Below are 22536 nucleotides of genomic sequence, written 5' to 3' on the forward strand. Positions count from 1 at the left end.
AGTATTATAAGTGTGCAAATCAGTTTAAAGATAATGAATTAGGTTTCATCCTATTTCTCGCTGTAAACTGAAATTGGATTAGTTGCTATAGGTTATGTACCTGATTGTGAAATAAGCCTCTTTGTATAAGCTATATAATAAAATATACTGTATATATGACTAATATGTTCTGTTGACATCATGGGATGATCAGTGAACCTTTTCATAAACCCTTTATTCTTTGTAGGTTCTGCGGAGTCATGTCATGGTGCGTGTTGGGGGAGGATGGGACACCCTAGAACACTATCTGGACAAACATGATCCCTGCAGGTGTCAGTTTGTTTGTAAGTATCATGCCAATAAAACCTTATATACAGTAAGCCTTTCTTAGGAGCCTAAAGCAGTAGGTTACAAAACATGTTTTTTTCCCCATAAGTATTTTCATTACTTTTCAAAAGTACAACATTCCAAAAGAGATCCTATACATAGCAGCACATGGATGAGTGTATAGGTTAGTAAGGCATAGAATGACATCCAAGCACAGCTGATCACGTGTTAACAGGAAATGACGGTTATTGGCAGTCCTCTCCTCATGCTGAGGAGAGAAGAGCCGGTAAGCCGCATTCCTTAGAGGGAACGTCTAATCAGGGCACTGATTCCCCATCAGTGCTGCCTTTCAGTGCCCATCATTTCCGCCAATCAGTGCCCATCAGAGCTGCCTTTCAGTGCTCATTAGTGATGCCTGTCAATGCCCATCAGTGTCACCTATCAGTGCATCCTCATCAATGCAGTCCATCAGTACCACCTATCAGTGCGACCTATCAATACCAGTCTGTGTGCCTATCAGTGCCGCCTATCACTGCCACATATTAGTGCCCAGCAGTGACGCCTGTCAATGCCCATCAGTGCTGCCTACCAGTGCCTCCTCATCAGTGCAGTCTATCAGTACCCATCAGTGCCACCTAGCAGTGCCAGTCAGTGCCGCCTATCAGTGCCACATATCAGTGCCTATCAGTGCTGTCTTTCAGTGCCCATCAATGATGCCTGTCAGTACCCATCAGTGCCACCTATCAGTGGCATCTATCAGTTCTGTCTATCAGTGCCCATGAGTGCCGCCCCTATAAATACAGCCTCATCAGCACACATCAATGAAGGAGAAAAATTACCTATTTACAAAATTTTATAATAGAAACTAAGAAAAACTTTTTTTTCTTCAAAATGTCTATTTTTAGTTTGTTTAGCAAAAAATAAAAATCCCAGTGGTGATTAAACACCACCAAATGAAACTCTGTCTCAAAAAAATTACAAAAATTTGGTTTGGGTACAATGTTGCATGACCACACAATTGCCATTCAAAGTGCGACAGCGCTGAAAGATGAAAATTGGCCTGGGCAGGAAGGGGGTGAAAGTGCCCTGTAGGCAAGTGGTTAAGCTCTTGTGACAAACTCATATGTGCATGTGCATCATCTCTTCAATACTTAGATGCCAGAAATGTATGTTAACTGCTCCGAACCCAGTAACCAGCTCATGTAAGTTAACCCCTATGCACCCAGTACCCAGTGGATGTGCTCTAACCTCTCAGCACCTACAGTGGGGATCGAAAGTTTGGGCACCCCAGCTAAAAATTTGTATTAATGTGCATAAAGAAGCCAAGGAAAGATGGAAAAATCTCCAAAAGGCATCAAATTACAGATTAGACATTCTTATAATATGTCAACAAAAGTTAGATTTTATTTCCATCATTTACACTTTCAAGACATCAATAACAGAAAACAAAAAAATGGCGTCTGCAAAAGTTTGGGCACCCTGCAAAGTTAATATCTTGTACTGCCCCCTTTGGCAAGTATCACAGCTTGTAAACGCTTTTTGTAGCCAGCCAAGAGTCTTTCAATTCTTGTTTGAGGTATCTTTGCCCATTCTTCCTTACAAAAGTCTTCCAGCTCTTTGAGATTTCTGGGCTGTCTGTCACGCACTGCTCTTTTAAGGTCTATCCATAGATTTTCAATTATGTTGAGGTCAGGAGATTGTGAAGGCCATGGCAAAACCTTCAGTTTACGCCTCTTGATGTAATCCCCCGTGGATTTCGAGGTGTGTTTAGGATCATTATCCATTTGTAGAAGCCATCCTCTCTTTAACTTCAGCTTTTTCACAGATGGCATCAAGTTACCATCCAAAATTTGCTGAAATTTTATTGAATCCATTTTTCCTTCTACTCGTGAGATGTTCCCTGTGCCACTGGCTGCAACACAACCCCAAAGCATGATTGATCCAACCCCATGCTTAACAGTTGGACAGAGGTTCTTTTCATTAAATTCTGTGCCCCTTCTTCTCCAAACGTACCTTTGCTCATTCCGGCCAAAAAGTTCAATTTTAACCTCATCGGTCCACAGAACTTGTTTCCAAAATGCATCAGGCTTGTCTATATGTTCATTTGCAAAGTTCAAACGATGATTTTTGTGATGAGGACGTAGAAGAGGTTTTCTTCTGATGACTCTTCCATGAAGACCATATTTGTACAAGTATCTCTTTATAGTGGAATAGTGTACCACAACTCCAGTGTCTGCCAGATCTTTCTGGAGGGATCGTGCAGTCAAACATGGGTTTTGAATTGTTTTTCCCACAATCCTGCGAGCTGTTCTGTCTGATATTTTTCTTGGTCTTCCAGATGTTGCTTTAACTTCCACTGTTCCTGATGACTGCCATTTCTTAATTACATTCCGAACAGAGGATATTGACATCTGAAAACGCTTTGCTATCTTCTTATAGCCTTCTCCAGCTTTGTGAGCGTCAACTATTTTCAGTTTCAGTTTTCTAGACAACTGCTTAGAAGAACCCATGGTGCTGATTGTTGGGGCAAGGTCAGATGAGTCTGGGCATTTAAAACCTTTGAGATTGACATCATCTGGTCTTCCCAGACGATGATTGAGAACAATCCATGACACTGGCAGGTCTCAGCTTTGCAAAGGGGGCAGTGCATGCTATAAATTCTGCAGGGTGCCCAAACTTTTGCAGACGCCATTTTTTTGTTTTCTGTTATTTTGAAAGTGTAAATGATGGAAATAAAATCTAACTTTTGTTGACATATTATAAGAATGTCTAATATGTAATTTGATGCCTTTTGGAGATTTTTCCATCTTTCCTTGGCTTCTTTATGCACATTAATACAAATTTTTAGCTGGGGTGCCCAAACTTTCAATCCCCACTGTATTCTTCTGCTTATATGCATTTACTTCTCAGCTGCCAGTACCCAGCAGATGTATAATAAACTCCCATGCCCAGGTCATGTGTGTTATCCCCTCCAGCACATGTGCCGAAAACTTTTTTTTCAGTGCAACACTACAAATATATTACCTACATTAATTGTCGCCTAGTGGAAATCTTAGCTGCTCCACTGCCCTCTTTCCTCGTTAAACAATCCACAGTAACAAAGCCCTACCTCCTTTCCCTGCCTCCATGAAACAGTCCCTGCTAATAACCTGATGAAATGCCTGTGTCTCCTTTTTCAACTTCTGTTTTCCTGAATTCAACGGGCACTGATTTCTTGTTTCAGATTTAGTATCCTCTCCACCACCTTCACAATCCGCTGGGCTGCTGACACAGTGCCCACCACCTACACTGTCCTAGAATAGCCTGTTTCAATTTTCACCAGCCCATTTCCTGAACGCTGATTTAACTTCTATTCCTGCTCTGTAAAGCCCTCTGTGTGAAGAGCTTGGCTCCCATGCTACTGCCCTGTAATTACTCAGTTTTGTAAATGGGTACCCAATGCATTACTATTATTATACAGGATTTATATAGTGCCAACAGTTTGCACAGCGCTTTACAATATAAAGGGAAACAGTACAATTACAATAAAGTTCAGTACAGAAGGAACAGGAGGGCCCTGTTCATGGAGCTTACAATCTAAGGGGAGGGGGAAGTGGTACAAAAGGTGACAGCTGCAGGAGATGATCTGATGGAGGTGACTCAAGTACAGTTCTTAGACGGAGGTGGGTTCGTTTTCATAGATCGCCTAAATGCAGACAGGGTGGAGGCTGAGCGGACATACTGGGGTAGGGAGTTGCAGAGGATGGGAGAGGCTCTGGAGAAGTCCTGGAGGAGAGCGTGGGAGGAGGTGACAAGAGCAAGATGTCTTGGGAGGAGCGGAGCGGACAATTTAGACGATATCTGCGGATGAGGTTGGTGATGTTGCTAGGGGCAGTGTTGTGGATGACTTTAGTATCACTTTAAAAATACATTAGTGGAAATATACACGACTGTTGATGTCTTGACATGTTGTATGTGAGTAGCTTTGCCAAAATAAACAAACTTAATAATACATAGCATCCCTATAACTAAGTCAGAAGTGACAAAACGCGTCAGAGTGAGACTGTGTGGCGACTGAAAGTGACATTAGGGACCGGAACCAGAAGTGACGCGTGAGCGCCATTTTGTGGGGTCCGGCGGTGGTGAGAGCATATCCACATCTAATGTCATATAGATTATGAGCGTTTTTTTCTATTTTATTTGTGAGTGGATTTTTAAAACTATTCAATAAAGCAGAAAGTATTGGTTATTGTACCATTGGAGTATATATCTTACTTTTACATGGTCATGACATCTGGTGGAGAGGAGTAAGGAGAGTATGAAGCCATGGCGACACCATAATCGGAGATTTAAAAGCGATACATGCCAACCATGAGAGTAGTAGGCATGTGGGTTTGGTGAGTGCATACCCAAAAGGGAAGGCTATATTACGAGCACGTGGTGTTTTGGTTTGGGTATAATAGGAAGATTACAGCACTGGAAGTGACTTCTACATGCTATTATGGACTTTATGTTCACATTAATGGATTGATTTATATTATATGACTGTTTCATTTTATTTCATTTTGTCATTGTACAATGTGCTTTATTCACTAGTTGGTTACAGCGCCACTGGATTATTTGTGCTTGTTTACATTAGTGATGTGTTAATAAATACAGTATATGTAATTGCATTAATGGATGTGACCAAAATATCTGCTTGGAGTTTTGCTTTAAAATGTTATTATGTTTCATATATGTCTGTTAGATGTGGTATGTATGCTGCATTATATGTTTCTTGAAGGTCATTGATTCATCAGTCACGTGTCTTCATCAGTTCTCATTTACTTCATAGCCCATCGTGTGCAGACATCACGTCCCACAACATTTTCCCCCCAACGAATGTCCAATGTTGCTCCTCCCCGCACCTCCAGCCCATCCCATGGACGCAGTTCTGAGGGCCTTCCCAGGAACGCTCAGAAGCCAGAGCCAAGCACTCCACGACGATCCACTCCAGCTCCCACTACTTCATTGAACAACACCTCCAAGACCCCATTATCTCAAAAGGAGCGTCCAGGAGTACATGGCATTAACTCATTCAGGTATGTCTTGCAACTGAACGCACTCACTGATTGCAAATTTACATTGGCATTGTTCAAGAGCTAGTTTCACCATGGCTTCTACAAATGAACATAAATGACCAGTTATGAAAGACACTTGTCAGATCTATATTTGTGATCTGATAACTGAGAAAGGTGGCCTATTCCTGTTCATGTAATGGCTCTCCTCTCATATACAGTTGCAAGAAAAAGTATGTGAACCCCTTGGGATTACATGGAGTTTTGCATGAATTGGGCATAAAATGTGCTCTGAACGTCATCTAAGTCACAACAATAGAAGAACACAGTCTGCTGAACATAATACTACACAAACATTAGATGTTGTCATGGTTTAATTGCACATAACATGTAAACATTCACAGTGCAGGGAGGAAAAAGTATGTGAACCTTTGGACTTAATACTTGGTTGACCCTCCTTTGGCAGCAATAACCTCAACCAAACGTTTCCTGTAGTTGCAGATCAGACCTGCACAACGATCTGGAGTAATTTTGGACCACTCCTCACAAAACCGTTTCAGTGTAGCAATATTCTTGGGATGTCTGGTGTGAATCGCTCTCTTAAGGTCATGCCACAGCATTTCAATCGGGTTGAGGTCAGGACTCTGACTGGGCACCTCCAGAAGGCGTATTCTGTGCTGTTGCAGTCATTGTTTTGTTGAATTACTTGTATGCTTTGGGTCATTGTCCTGTTGCATCACCCAACCTCTGCGGAGCTTCAGTTGGCGGACAGATGGTCTTACGTTTTCCTGCAAAATGTCTTGATAAACTCTGGAATTCATTTACCCATCAATGACAACAATCCGTCCAGGCCCTGAGGCAGCAAAGCAGCCCCAAACCATGATGCTCCGTCCGCCATGTTTTACAGTGGGGATGAGGTTTTGATGTTGGTGTGCTGTGCCTTTTTTTCTCCACACATAGTGTTGTGTGTTCTTCCCAAACAACTCAATCTTGGTTTCATCTGTCCACAGTATATTTTGCCAGTAGTGCTGTGGAACATCCAGGTGCTCTTTTGCAAACTTCAAACATGCTGCAATATTCTTTTTGGACAGCAATGGCTTCCTCCGTGGTGTCCTCCCATGTACTCCATTCTTGTTTAATGTTTTCCTTATTGTAGATGTGTCAACAAAAATGTTAGCATGTGCCAGAGATTTCTGTAGGTCTTTAGCTGACACTCTGGGATTCTTCTTTACCTCATGCAGCATTCTGCGCTGTGCTCTTGCAGTCATTTTTACAGGATGACCACGCCTAGGGAGAGTAGCAACAGCTAAACTTTCTCCATTTGTAGACAGTCTGTCTTACCGTGGACACATGAACATCAAGGCTTTTGGAGATACTTTTGTAACCCTTTCCAGCTTCATGCAAGTCAACAATTCTTGATCGTAGGTCTTCTGAGAGCTCTTTTCTGCGAGGCATGGTTCACATCAGACAGTGCTTCTTGAAACCAGTAAACCCAAAACAGGTGTGTGTTTTTTAAGGGCAGGACAGCTGTCAGCAACACATCCAATATCATCACACTGATTGGAGTCAAGGTTGGCTCACTCCTGGCTCCAATTAGCTCTGGAAGAAGTCATTAAGCTAGGGCCTCACATACTTTTTCCTCCCTGTACTGTAAATGTTTACATGTTATGTGCAATTAAACCATGGCAACATCTAATGTTTGTGTAGTATTATGTTCAGCAGACTGTGTTCTTCTATTGTTGTGACTTAGATGACGTTCAGAGCACATTTTATGCCCAATTCATGCAAAACTCCACGTAATCCCAAGGGGTTCACATACTTTTTCTTGCAACTGTAGTTGTTATTTCTCAGAAAGGTGATTCATTGTGGGGTTGAAGTGAAAGAAATTCACTCTTTCCACTGTTGCAGTAGATTTTCCATAGAAGTATATAAAGAACTGACAAAGGCTAAATGATGCAACTTCCCAGATACCTGACCAAACTCTATCACAGTGCAGATGGCTCTTTTTCGGGATCATGAAGAGTCTAAGCTACCTGATAGGCATCAGACTTTGGACTGAGCTGATTTTTAAAGAATAAGTGCACTATTATTTAAAAATAGTAACTGATATGTGGCTACTCATAGCTGGTTCATACTGTATATGCTCAGCAATTTTATTATCATTCATCCTAAGCTTTTCTAAAAAGGTCAGTTGCTTGCAGCTGAACAGTTAAAACTCAAAAGTCTGGTAAAGATAATTAGTTCAATTGTGGCTTACCTATCACACAGCTGTGTCTCTTTCCATGCTTAGGTGACCCTGTGCTGTCTAACATTCATGAAAAGGTGGCCATTCTGCACAGCAGTGAGTAAGGTGACTGGTCACCTCAATGCCTTCCCGTATTTCTGTTGAGGCAGCACTGACGTACATCATCACATCAAGGTTGCCTGCAGTGAGTGGAGGCCAGGAGCATGGAGCTCATTTCCTAGCTGGGGGACATTGGATCTTGGTTCTTTCAGTCATAGAGGCTCAGCATTGCAAAGCATGATGTGCCTGCATTATATAGAGAAGCAGAAAGACCTAATGAAGATGTTTTTGTGTCTAAAATAAAGTTTATAATGAAAACGGAAGGGTTTTATGTAATCATTTCATTGGCATGAGGGTATACATGCCGTATACTCATGTATACGCATGCACACATGCATATATTGCAACACTGGCAACTAGAAGAGGATGAAGAAAAACGCAGGTTTACGTGCTTTATGGAACATTTTACTCAGGATCTTACTGTCAACAATATTCTGAGTATAAGGCTGTGTTCACATGGCTGTAAAAAAAAGCACATTTACAAGCATTTTTTTTTTTAATTTACAGATCTGAACGCAGGTGCATTGTATAAAAAGGGGCCTAAACAAACTCTGCCTTCAGATCCATAACATATAAATCCACAAATCTGTGTCTGAGGACATACATATACACGTATGCCAGATGCAGTTATTGGGGGAAAAAAAGGAAAATTTTATGTAAATATTTAGTGAACGTTACGCAAGAACTTTTGTGCTAGGAAAAAACGTGTGTAATAAGAGCAGTCAAGTTTTTACACCCATGTGAATGTAGCCTAAACATCAGTAAATTATTATGTTCATGTGCAAGAGGGCTAAAGTTTCATTCATGTGGCCATAAAAAAGGCATTTATGAGCGTTTTTTATTAACGAATCTGAACACACCTGCATTGTTTGCAATGGAGTCATTCACACAGGTGTGTAAGCATTTTTTATCTAGGGGTTTGGTAAGCGGAGATATACTTAGCTAATCTGCCGATCCTCCAAGCACAAAAACGGACCCCACCACTCCTGTCCCCCCAAATGCTAGCGGTCTTCCTGACCATCATCACGCCCATAGACTGGCTCCGGATATGAGGATGGCAGGAACAGTCCACCAATGGACTTGGGGGAGCGTGGTTTTCCGGAGTAAGTATAGCTTAACCCTGATCTCCTGGACAAAATGAGCAGTGAACCCATTGCAGTGCGGGCACAGCCCCACTGAATGGGAAACTGAAGTTCTGCTTTAATAATCATCAGCTAGGTAATTTAAACAGTCAGGGCATTGATTATCTTGGAAGAGTTCACTGAGGGAAAAGAAAAAAGGAAAAGAGTTGTAACACTATATGGGAAAACCATAAAAGTAAAGCTCTCACTGGTCTACCCTAAACAAGTACAAAGCAGAGCAGGAGGACTATAGATAGAAGCCTGGGTCCTTCAGTCATGTTTAATATCTGTGAGTAAAATGGGCTATCATCTGTGAGTGTTGTGTTCCCATCACTGTATCTGACTGCAGTAAGCTCATTCTACTGCCTGTCTTCAGTACCTGGCCAGATGTTAGCTTCTGTACTCATCACAGGTGATCCTTTAGTGCAGTGGTCTCCAAACTGCGGCCGGGGGCCTGATGCTGCTCTTTGCTCACCTTTATCTGGCCCTTGAGGCCTTATTTCTACCACTGACACCAACAATTGGACATAATTCCTTCCACTGACACCAACAATCAGGCACTATCCCTCCAACTGACACCAACAATGGGGCACTATTTTCCCCCTAATAACAAAGATGGGACATTGTTTGCTCCCAGTGAGCATAGTCCGGCTCCCCTAAAATCTGAACGACAGTAAACTGGCCCTTTGAAAGTTTGGACTTTAGTGTATTACCCTACATTATAAGTAGGCAAAAAGCTATATTTTAACGCTTGATTTGCTTGGACATTTTAAAGAAGATGAAGTACAGTATGTCAAAATGCACTTATTCTTTAAATGAAGCACTCATAACAACCACAGTAGAAGCCACACTCCTTATTTGCAGTAAATGTAATGATAATAATCATAATGTGTTTCTGTAGTTTTAAAGGCATATTTTTTTAATAATGATTCCAGAATGTCAGAAGGCATCCACATTAACAGAACATGATCACAAGGAAACATTGGTTTCAGCAGAAATATTAGATAATGCAAGCCTTATGGATAGTCAGCTGCTGAAGACTACTGACAGGAATAAACATTAATAGAAAGAGAACTGCTGACCTCTTGACAATGGCCATGTCATTTCAACTTGCTTTTAATAATTAGCTTACTATTTTACAAAGATTATGAAGTTTTTTTTACTAACAAGGACATTTTGTGTATGTACAAAGGTCATTATCATTATTAATCATTTATTCATTCTTGCCTTTGCTGCAACAAATGGGAATGTGTTAAAAGTTAACATGTACTTCAATTTAATAGTTATCTTATCAGATGGACAGCACATTTGCAGCCATATTTACCATCCTACCATGTGCTACAGTGTACGGTGCTATCTGGACCAGCAGAAATGTGCCTGTTTCCTGAATGATATCAGAAAGATGAATGAAAACCTGCTTGGCACAAGAAAATCATGTATAAACTGACTTTTTAAAAGCTTTGTATTTTCTATGTTTTTCCTTGGTAATCTCCTTGTGCCCCAAACCCTAGCTCAGAAGCACCTTACCTATAGGGCTGCCACCTCATCTCTTTAAAACTGAACACATATTACTTACACAGGTCCTGTGGTTGATTAAAGTGGTAATTATACCCACTTAGTGCCTAATTTGCATTAAATTAGCCTCAGAACATGTGTAATTAATATGTGTTCAGTTTTAAAGGGATGAGGTGGCAACCCCACTTACCTACCATTAATTCCATGTTCCTCATCACTTTCATCAGTAGGGTCCCTGCACATACCACTGCTCCTACCCAGATTCAAATTAGTAACGCAGAAAATAACTAAATATCTCTTGTACAGCCATAACATTTCATCTACTCCTTCTGCCCTTGCCCCTCTGCTGGGGTCCCAGTCCCTCTAACTAGGCTTTCAAGATTCCCAATTCAAATGCCTTCGTAAAAGGGGAATCTTCATTTCTCTTCTGACTGTAAATTTGTAGACTATGAAAGCCTTTGTGACTGTTTCCACCAAGACCTAAACTCATGAAGAAACCTAAAAATGAGTCATTACTATGAATGGAGATACAGGCTGAAAGCTGCAGAGCGTGTCTTCAGAAGAATTACATTGCACCCGTGACCTACTGATCATGGATGCAATGCTTTCCAGGCTTCTGCAGGAAAAAATGATAAATGCACATTTTTTCCTGCAAAAAATATGTGCATTTATTATTATTTCTAGACAGGTGAACTTATCATTGAATGACTCACCTGAATACCACTCCTCCCAGGGCTATACCCCTCCAGGAGAAATTGTACCAACCACCCTGAACAGCCCCAGCAACACACTTGGTCCTCTCAAGTCTGTTTGCAGCAGCTCAGGTGACTATATTTAGCAGGGCCACTTACATGCACCCTGCAAAATGTTTTCACAATAATGTCTTATGATATCAAAAATTCTGAAACTAGTCATGCTATCTGATATTTTTTGAATGTGTGCAGTATATACTATGTATTTATCTCTGATAAATTTGCAGTTGTGTGTAATACAAACTTTTCTTTGGTAACTTTAACTTTCTGTCATATTTTGCTTTTCTTGCTAAATTCTATCATTGCATATTTCCTGTTAATTTACTTTCTGTCTTTGCTACATCTCACTCCTTCCTTCTGTCTCAGGCCTCCTCGTTCCCGACGCTATTCTGGTGACAGTGACTCTTCTGCCTCCTCTGTCCAGAGTGCCCCAGCAGGCAGAAAATCATCCGAAGTGTTAAGACCAGGATTTCGTGCTTCAGTAACACGCAGTCAGTCCCAGGACCGCGGTCCTCTTTCCCGGCGAACTCAGGTATCCCAGCCTGCAGTGTCTGATCGAGGCAGAACCCAAGGTATTTCAAGTACTGGACCTTCAACAAGGCGTGCCCGAAGTCAAGGGCCCTCAAGTAACAAGAAGACAGTTTTGATGATCACACGGGATAAAGATGGACAACATTCATTGACAACTCCTAATGCTTCCAAGCCCCCTATTACTTGTCCTCAAACGGAGCCTCCCAAAACAAATGCAAGAAGACAGCTGGGATACACTTCACAGCCTCTGAATGCTTGTCAGGAACAACAAATGTATCGTAGCTTGGAGAAAGAGTTCCTTGAAAACACAAGACTCCTTGGGACTTCAGAGAATGCTGGAGGAGCACAGGGAGCCATCTTGCTAAGTCCACCATCTTGTGAGCCAGCTGCTATAGACTCTGCATACTGTTCTTCTAGTTCATCTTCTTCCTCACTCAACTTCTATATCAGTGGAGGCGGAAGAGAGCAGAATGCAGAGGGGAGCCATGTAGCGCTTCCTGCATCTACTTGGAGAAGACTTCCTGCTCTGTCCAGCTCTTCAGATGATAGCTCCTGCCCACCTGCTTCTGAGGACCTTCAGGAGGAAGTGGAGCCAGAAGAGCCTTCTGAGGCAGCTGAAGCAGATTCTAGTGGGGTGGTCTTGCGACCAAAAAAATCCATGAAACGCCCAGATAGAGTACCTTCCATCTATAAACTCAAACTGCGCCCAAAGATCCGCCCACGGATAGACACTCAACCAGACAGGTCACCATCTCGAATCCCCACCCCACTTAATTATAGAACTGCAAACTCTCCACCTAAGCCTGCACCCACTCGACGTTCCTGGAGAGCCCTTCAGTCTGTTTTTTTTTCTGATTCAGGAGTACAAGCAGATCATCCTGGTGGCTGAGTCGAGTCTTTGGTATAGTTGTGCACACTCTATTCTGATACATGCAATTCACCGGTGATTAATATACTGAAAATTATGCTTTAGTCCTAAAGATGTTAGAATTGAGGGTAACATAAACAGGGCTATTCATGAAACTGCACCAATTATAGGCTACACTTTGCACATGAATGCTGAACAGTGCAAGCATGACCACACATCCATACTCTATAGAATATTACAGAATGTGCATGCATGCACTTGTTGCAAGTGTAAGGAACAAAAATCATTTTCTCTTCATTCCTGCTGTTGGATAAAGCCATTGAACCTGTTAAATGCTTGCAGAGAAGCCCAACATCCCAGGTTGTTACCATTACTCAGGATAGAATGCTCTTTATTTTGATATACCACTCTAGGCAATCAAGGTTTCTGCCCCTTTATACAGTGGAGCAGTTATCTAGCAAATAGTGTTCAACCCTATAAAATGACCATGGCCATTACATGGGCTTGGGAAATATGTTTATCTTTGCTGCTGATGACCCTCCAGAAGATATTAAATTCCTACTTCATGGCTCTCTGTGATATACATTCCAAGCCTGCTGTATATACTGTCTAAGAACACTGTCACTGCTGTATGTACTGTTAATAATTTCTCAGGAAACAAACTAGCAGTCACAATATCAGCATAGTTTTACAGTCAAAAGATATTAATAATATCTAATTTGCCATGTAACTTTTCTGTATGGCTTAGCTAGGTTATAAGGGGAAGATAACTGAAAAACATTGTTTTTTTGGGAAAACGTGTCCATCCTGAATTTCCTAACACAGGCATTTAAAGAATAAATCCTTTCCCAAAGAGATGATAGTTTATTTGCAAACCATCAAAGCAGGTAAATTCATACAGTAGCTTAATCCAATAATTGGCTGTCATAAATATTACAAATTGAATCCAAACTAAAACAACGCACCAATGCACTTATACACTCCTTAGAAATAATTACATTTCTTTTTATATACACTACTAGCATAAGCACTTGAATTTGACTTGGTATCAGTTCCTTGTATTCCTCAAAACAATTGAACAGATTAGGAAGGGTAGCACCAAGAGCCAGTCAGATGTGCTGCTGTGCACATTTGTTGGCAATTAATATTCTGATTGGATGACCCGACAAAGTGATCAGAGGGTTAAGCTGTTGATCTTCCTGTAGTGTCCAATCACAGACTGGGGGCAGGGTGGCAATATTCTTGCGTTTGTTAGCTGCAGTATTAAAAAATCAAGTCACCAATGTGGTTGTCTGATAGGGCTTTGTAAATCTCAGGACTGAATAGTAGAAAACAGATCCTTTGGAAGGAAAAAGGAGCTGTTGTGTACTGTATGTATTTAGGCTGTATAGCTGTTTTCCTGAAGTCCAGTTTTTAAAAAATGACATGGTAAGAAGGGTGAATTGTAAAAAATGAGTTGATATAAAAGAGAGACAGAAAGAAGGTGTTTCATGGATAAGCTGAATGTATGAAATATTGGGGTTGATTTACTAAAACTGGAGCATGCAAAATCTGGTGCAGCTCTACATAGAAACCAATCAGCTTCCCGGTTTTTGTCAAAGCTTAATTGAACAAGCTTAAGGTAGAAGCTGATTGGTTTCTATGCAGAGCTGCACCAGATTTTGCCCTCTTCAGTTTAAGTAAATCAACCCAAAGTGTATATATAGCAATAAGAGGAAAAGTAGAAGGTTATGGCACATATGGTTTTCTGACAGTGGTCATCCTAGCTGTAGTTATTTAACATTTTGAAAGGTGATAGTTGCTTACTGGAGATAAGTAAACATTTAAAAATATGAACCATACGTTAAATGGGACAAATATAGTTTTCTGCATCATTCATTCCAGATTGGTTTTAATTGTTTTCAGCCCTTCAAAGATATGGTTGTGTATCATCAAAATGTTATGGCTAGCCATATACAGGCAGGTCTCTCACTGAAAATGATAGTGATTGTATACAGTATCTGCCAGTGCTGTTAGAATACATCAGGCCAGCGATTTTTCTCCAACTCAGATGATGTTATGTCAAGACATGATGATAGGACAGTTTCCTTCTCAATGACCAAAAAAATTATGCCCTTCCCCATTTCTTGGAAATATCAGATTGTGTATTCTCAAAGAAACCCTGTCGCAGACCATTTATTTTAACAAAAATATTTCCTTAAAGTTCTACATGCATTTAATGTATATCTTATACATGTTATTTACCCATAAAAGCCTCCCGTGGGGAGATATGAAAAACCCTCGATACTGCAATCTCGGTTGTGTTGTCAGAAGCTCCAGTAGACTCAGAGCTGTCATTTAAGTGTCATTCTATATTATCCCTGTAAGCTTTTTTCCCAGCAACTACATATTCATTAAGAAAGGAAAACACTGCAAGTAAGCATGTAACTACTTGATTTTGACAGGGTCTCTTCAGGAAAACGTAATTCGGATAACCAAATCCAAATTCTGTTTTTTTACATATTTGTATAGTTATAACTTTCAAGTTGGAGAAGTGTAAGACAGGCACGTTTGTTTGAAACACTTGTTATAGTGGAATGTATACAGTACAACTGCTACAGGGAAATGTATGCAAAGCAATAGGGGTAGTGTATAGGATATAACAATTAGAATGATAAGAAAGGAGTTCTGTGTCATAATAAAAGGTTTATTGAATGTGGAGTATAAAACTCCTTTTTTTTTCCTAATATGAGCAGTTTCTGGTAATATAAGTAGCCATCAAGGGGTATATTCTCTTGTGTAATACTTGATAGACCACTCTTTACCTAACTGATAAAAGCAAACTTTAATTATTTTTATTTTCTTGAATATCACAAAAAAGTGACTGTTATGCATAAATCCACTCAGTGTGCACATGATTAGTTTTAACTGCTTTTCAATGTGTGGGATCTGAAAATATGTCAGTGTTGTTGTTTTTTTTTTCCAGAATTAATTAATGCCATTATGTAAGTACCACAGAATGTGTTATCCACTTAACAGCATGTAGAAACTTGTCTTAATGTCATGTAAGCTGACCTTTGCTGAAGCTTTGTAATTGGGCCTTGTGTAAAAGCATCAGAAGAAAAGTCTGCATTGGAACCTTTCTCAACATGGGTACCATGGAGCTCTAGGGTTCTTCCAGAGGTAGCTTGAGCTGTGGCTGACTGACCTCCTATTTAATAGTGCCTACAGAGGACCAGGGCCAATACCATTTGGCAACGCCAGCAGCAAGTCACAAACAATCTTTTTAGATATCTTTAAAGGTGCCATTCTGACCATTCCTGTAAGGGGAACATTCTTTCCTCTGGCCTCCAATGCAAGGGGAATTACCCATTGACCCCTAATGAACTGGGTTTAATGAGGTTTCCTAAGACCTGAAAATTAATAAAAGGATTCCTCTGGGGTAAAAAAGTCTGGGAAAGGTTGGCTTATTATCAATCAGAGTCACTGAAGCTGTTAATATAAAATGGTCTTTAGATACTTTTATACATAAGGCCCATTGCTCTGTGTAGAGTACATGAACTGTGTTTAACTTTTTTATTGAAAACAGTTGTTTTGTCACCATAGTCAAAAGTTGTTCATCCAGGTTAGTGCTTGCTTTTAGGAACTGACAGCGATTGTAATAATTTTTTTAAGTCTGAAATTTATTTTAAATATTGGTGTTTTGCAACTGCTGGGTTCTGGTGCTAGCTTTATTTTTTCATTCTAATTTAACGTAGTGTTCACTGTTTGGCCAAGCAGGAAAGAGCTTGAGTATTAGCTTCAGATGCTGTAATCCTAAAGCAAGCGCCCTAATTTATACTGGTAGAGAGAACCCAATGGTTTTCTGTCTGCCTTGACCCCTGCCTAAATCCCTTCTGCTGTAATGGTATTCCAGGGTGGAATTTATTATTGTCATTATAATAATATTGTATGGAGGGAGAACAATGTGTGCGAGTAGTGAAATGGGAGTGAATGTGGACACTGTGGAGTGCAGCAATTACAGTGATGTTATTGAAGTAATGGGATGATTTTCAACGGGTTATTTACAAAAAAGCAAAAAATTGCATTTTATGCATCACACTTATTTTCTGCTTGAATATGTTTGACAATCCTTGGAAAACCTGGTACATGCCTATTTGTCTTTGTTGAGCTTTATTAAAACATATACAGGCATACCTCGGTTTGCGAATTTAATTCGTTCTGCGGTACTTTTCGTATTGCAAAAAATTGTAATCCGAAAAGCAGTTTCCCATAGGAATGCATTGAAAACCAATTAATCAGTTCCGGAGGTCAGATAAAAGTAAAGAAAAGTCTTTTATCTGTTAAAAACCCTTTATAATGTGCACTTTAAAGGCATAAAAACTGTACATGGACATGATTAAAAATTAATTCCTACATGCATTCAAAACCAATTAATCTGTTCCGGAGGTCAGAAAAAAGTCAAAAAAATTTGTATCTGTTCAAAACTCTTTATGAAGTGCACTATAAAGGCATAAAGGAACATGATTAAAAAAATTTGTAAATACATTGAAAATCAATTAATCCATTCCGGAGGTCAGAAAAAAGTAAAAAAAAAGTCTTATCTGGTCAAAAATCTTTATAAAGTGCACTTTAAAGGCATAGTACTGTACAGGGACATGATTAAAAAAAATTGTAAATGCATTGAAAACCACTTAATCCGTTCGTATTGCAAAAGAAATTCCTAAATCAAATTATTTTCAATGAATTTTTATTCGTAAACCGAAAATTACGTTAACCAAGGTGTTTGTAAACCGAGGTACGTCTGTATAAGAACCATACCATAATACAATTTGTAAAGTCTAGCCTCATATCACCTCTGCCTTCATTAAAGTCTAGATTCACTAAAAACAGGTGGGTAGAGGCCCTGCTTTTTATTAATTGGGACTTCAGCGTTAACATTTCCCAACTAGTTCTAAGCTCACCTACCCTCCCATGTCTATGATTATCTTTTGTAGCACTACCACTAAAGGAGCTGCTTCAAATGTAGGGTTCTCTTGTTATTTCAAGTGAAGACTCATCCTGTACTGAACCCCACAAAACACCAGGGCTGGGACAAACCCTGTAAATAGAACACTGATAAAACATCACACTGTAGCAGTTGTTGCAAGATATCAAACAGCTGGATATTCAAAGGCGCAGTGACACAAATAAAGTTTGTTCCCTTTAATTGCCTGTGAAGGGCACTGCCAGAAGGTGCTAGGTGAATGAGAGAGAAATGACTTTATCAATGATAGGAACAGCAGTCACAAAGGTGAATGTCACAGAATTGTGAGAGAATGCAAATAACAGTGGACTAGCTATAATGCTTTAATAAGGCCTAAAGCGTTTGCCATTTGCCACTGGAATAATAAATATAATGTCAATGGTGGAGAAGGATCTGGGAGTTCTGGTAGATCACAAGCTTAATAATGGCATGCAATGCCAAGCTGCGGTTTCTAAAGCGAGCAAAATCCTCTCTTGTATTAAAAGAGGTATAGACTCCAGAGAGAGAGATATCATATTACCCCTGTACAAATCATTAGTAAGACCTCATCTGGAATATGCAGTTCAATTCTGGGCACCAATTCACAAAAAGAACATTGGGGAACTGGAGAAAGTACAGAGAAGGGCAACTAAACTGATATGAGGCATGGAGGAGCTCAGCTGTGAGGAAAGATTAGAGAAACTGAATTTACTCTCTCTTGAGAAGAGAAGATTAAGGGGGGATATGATCAACATGTATAAACACATCAGTGGTTCCTATAGTGAACTCGGTGTAGAGCTATTCACCCTGAGGTCATCACAGAGGACAAGGGGGCACTCTTTACGTCTGGAGGAAAAGAAATTTAATCTCCAAACACGGAAAGGTTTCTTCACAGTGAGAGCTGTGAAAATGTGGAATAGACTCCCTCAAGAGTTGGTTCTGGCCAACTCCGTGGATGCTTCAAAAAAGGCCTGGATTGTTTCTTAGATACACAGAATATAACTGGATACCAACATTTATATGTAAAGTTGATCCAGGGAATATCCGATTGCCTCTCGGGGGATCAGGAAGGGATTTTTTTCCCAGCAGGAGCAATTTGGATCGTGCTTTGCTGACTTTTTTTTTGCCTTCCTCTGGATCAACTGTGGGAAGGGGCAGAATGACCATTCCAACACTCGGGCACTGCCCGAGGGCCCAGGGTCAGTAGGGGGCCCCATGAGATGCCCCTGGTATGTTTCATTGGCTTTTTCATAGGCTTTTTTGGGTGTGGACAAGGACACGGGGGCCCTATGATCCCCTATTGCCCGGGGGCTCCATGAGTTGTCAGTCCACCCTTGACTGTGGGTATAAGATTATAACTTTTTTTTTTTTTCTATGATTGAATTGGATGGACTTTTGTCTTTCTTCAGCCAGACTAACTATGTAACTATGTCTGCTGGTGGAGGAGTCCTCTTTACGTTAGCATGGGTGTGCTCAACCTTCAAAAGAAGATATTTGTAATCCAGGAGAGGAATTACACTAACAAAGTATCCTAGGGTAACTGAAGATAGAATTCAGCAGCGCAGCTTCAGTACCCACAAGGGTGGACAAAGGCCTCTCATCTCTCAAATACCTGTCAGATGCTATCCTGACACCAGTCTGTAGTCTAATAACTGCTTCAGCAGACCAGATGGATGCAACACAGGCGACAAGATCCCAGCTGGGTAATGATGATGACAGTACAGATCACTCTGTCCCAAGATGACTAAGCAAATGTTCCAAAGGCCAGGTGCACAGCACTTTGGTGCACTCCTACCAAGCCTGCACCTTTCTTCTAGGTCTCCCTGTGTATCTCTATCTCTCCAGTGCTGCCTTCTTCAGCTCATTCTGCTTCCCCTTCCTGTCTTCCATGGGCTAGACCAAGTCTGGATGCCAATAGAGCCAGTCATGATCCTCCAGTCTGTTTGCACCATCCCACAGGCGTGTCCATCATTAGCAGGAAGAGAAGGATTAACTGCAATATGGCTGTAGAACCTGGACTGCACAGCTTAAAGAGGTCACCGGCCAAGGTTACACTTGGCTTCCGGCCATGTACATGTCCCCTCTAAATGTTATGAAGCGGTGAATGAAAAATGTAGTGTCTAGACCTCTGAATTAGTCAGTAAGCCCAAAGGCAGATGAGATAGTAATGGCCCTGAAGTGCAAAGCGGTCTACTGTGATCTGCGAAAACATTATTCAGAAGCAGAGAACATCAGATTTGTCATTATTGTTATGAAGGTTTCAGTTAGGCATGGAAAAGACATTGAAAAGATCCCCCAATACAATGGGTTTATCTCTGCTTTCTTTGAGAACATAGAAAAAATGTCAACTATTCTGCACAGGCTACAAAGTTGTGTTCTGTTTTACTGTAATAATTAACCTTAATGTGCCTTGCCCAATATCATTTACATTTACAATAAGCCCTCGGCTGAAAACAAAACTTGCCCAAGCAAGTCAGTACAGGATAAGGTATTTATGTGCTACAACATGCTCATAATAAATCTGAGATGGAGCAATAACATGTGGGCATTGGGCAGAAACTGATAGTGATGCAAAATGCATTTTGTATTACTTGATCTGCAGTTTTTTGCTTTTGTATTTGATTCCGAAGGTTGTGTGGATGCACTCAAATCTCACACTGTATGTGTTCGTGTATGTGAATCAGCGGATGGTCGTGGGCATCAATGGTAAAGGGAAATATATGTGACCCAAAGTATACTGTCAATTCTGACCCGTTGCTGCTGATTAAATCTTTTGATAAACTCCAGTGTTGTTTTTTTGTGTGACATTAACAATCCAGAAATCACTGTACAGCATTTCACAAGGTGCAAACATCATTGTCTTTTTTGGTGACACAGATGTTCTTAGAACAAAGTATTTGTCTACACATATTATGACTGATATATACATGATTCATTATCATTATTATTATTTACATGTTAAACATGTAAATAATAATAGTACCTTTTTATAAAAAAAAAATACATTTTCTACACTGTCTTAAATACCTCAATATCACAGGTCACATTTGGTTTAGCAGCTGATCTCTAATTGTCACCAGCTCAAGTGAGTTCTCCATACAAACATACATACCATGGACAAACTATTTGAGGTCATACAATGTATTCTTTTTTCCTTTGTAGCTAACCTGTCAGATTTTATGGACTATTCACTTGTTCTATGACACCAAAAGCTTGACTGCCAAGGTCCTACTATGGGCAGGGTAATTCTTTCCCCCATCTAGGGGTCCTAAAAATGACTTCGCCTCTAGGCAAATATGAAAGAACTGTTTGAAGATCGGATCATGTCACCAATTTCCTTTCTGTCAGCCAGCATGGCCAGACATTGAAGGAGAGAAAAAACAATGGTAGAAAATAGAAAGCAGATGTTTAATTTGGGCTTCTAAGGGTTTTCATACGTATCCCAATTAAACCTAATGATATAAGCAAACTCTTGCATTGCCTATGACTGTCATGAACTGGAGCAGTAGAGAGCACTGGAACACTAAGTATCACACACAAACCTCTTCCAGAATGTTTGAAAATATCTGAGTAGTTGTTTGCCAGAAAGGGAACAAACCTTTAACCATGCTGGATTAGTTGGTTAGATGATTGTTGTGGATCTGTTGATGCAAGCAGGTGACCATTGTTCTCTGAGACATATCATCTGGATCATACGAGTAACACCTCAGCTTTTTCTGTTTTTTTTATTATAATTTTTTTAAAGTGTTACTAAACCCACAACAGTAAAATCAGTCTGTATATGCAGCAAAGCATGCTTGTTATACTCACTGTGTAACCTAACTTAATCCTCTGCATTGTGTAAAAACACTGTTTGATCCTGAGTTCTCTGATCCTCCTCTTCCTCCAGTGTGCCCCTCTTAACTCCCGATAAGACAGATCGTGTGGAGACAATCTGCACATGCTCAATTTGATCTGTATTGATAGAGAGGTTTTTTATTTTTCTTGGGAGGGTGCATGTGATCAGCACAGGGCCAATCAACAGTGTCTGGACAGATTGTCAGGGGTCCTGCATCCTCCTATAGCAAAATGAAAACTCTTTCTACAAACTTTAACATGTGTTCTGCTGGACACTGATGGAAGTCACGAGACTGCTCTAACTGCTGATGAGAAAAGGTATTTAACAGTTTATATTTACTAAAATAATTTCTTTTCCATGTTCTGTGTACTGCAGGAGATCAGAAGTGAATGCAGGGTCCTGGGTTTAGTAATACTTTAATATGTCATCAACACTGTAATATGTGCGGTCTTCAAAACAGTTGTTAAGGACAAGAAAAATCTGGTTGGTGAAAAAATTTAACCATGTAACCTCTATTAACTGATGCCAAATTTTGCATTTTGTAGTAAATTAGAGCTCAGCTCCAGTAAAAACCATTTTACTTAGCCATTAGCCTGTCTTCTCTGATCCTTCCCTTCTTCCACAGTTCCCAATCCATCTGCTGATATAACAGAGCCTTGGGGGCAAGCTGCACATGCTCAGTTGGGTGTATATTGCTAGAGAGGTTTTTTTTTCCTCAGGAGAGTGCATGTGATCAACACAGGGCCAATCAGTGCTGTCCAGACAGAGGTCAGGGGCTATGCAGCCTCATAGGACAATCAGAGGAGAATGAAAACTCCTCCTATGAGCTTTAACCAGTGCTCTGCTGGACACTGATAGAAGTCACAAGACTGCTCTAACTGCTGATGAGCAAAGGTATTTAGCAGTTTATATTTATTAAAATAATTGCATTTCCATGTTGTGTGTACTGTGGGAGACCATATATAGTGAATGCAGGGGCCTGGGTTTAGTAACACTTTAATCTTCAATAGTGCAGAGAAGGCTTAGAGCCTCTGTTGATATCCTGTCACCTCCTCTCAGGACAGAAAAATCTTTCAAACGTGGACACATCACAGAAAGAGAAAATGTCCCCAATGGGGTCACAAGCTGAAATGAAAACCTAGCAAAATATTTAATTGTTGCATTCAAAATGAATAAAAAGGAGCTTAAACATTAGGCCCCCTTGTACACGGGACACATCTGACTGATGGAAACTGACTGCT

The 22536-nt window shown here is 40.3% G+C and overlaps 1 protein-coding gene across 1 annotated transcript in view; it reads left to right on the forward strand.

The window, feature by feature from the left end:
* Window positions 1-20238, forward strand: part of GAS2L1 (growth arrest specific 2 like 1) — a 63105-nt gene extending 42867 nt beyond the window's left edge. The window contains exons 4-6 of the mRNA XM_089655442.1: window positions 227-323; window positions 5120-5366; window positions 11441-20238. Coding sequence (XP_089511568.1) covers window positions 227-323; window positions 5120-5366; window positions 11441-12494 — 1398 coding nt within the window. The 3' untranslated portion in view covers window positions 12495-20238. The remainder of the gene's footprint in view (window positions 1-226; window positions 324-5119; window positions 5367-11440) is intronic.
* The last annotated feature ends 2298 nt before the right edge of the window (window positions 20239-22536 follow it).

The sequence above is a fragment of the Staurois parvus genome, unplaced genomic scaffold, assembly GCF_062004578.1.
Source record: "Staurois parvus isolate SC_StPar_1 unplaced genomic scaffold, SC_StPar_1.0 ptg000840l, whole genome shotgun sequence".
NCBI classification, from domain to species: Eukaryota; Metazoa; Chordata; class Amphibia; order Anura; family Ranidae; genus Staurois; species Staurois parvus.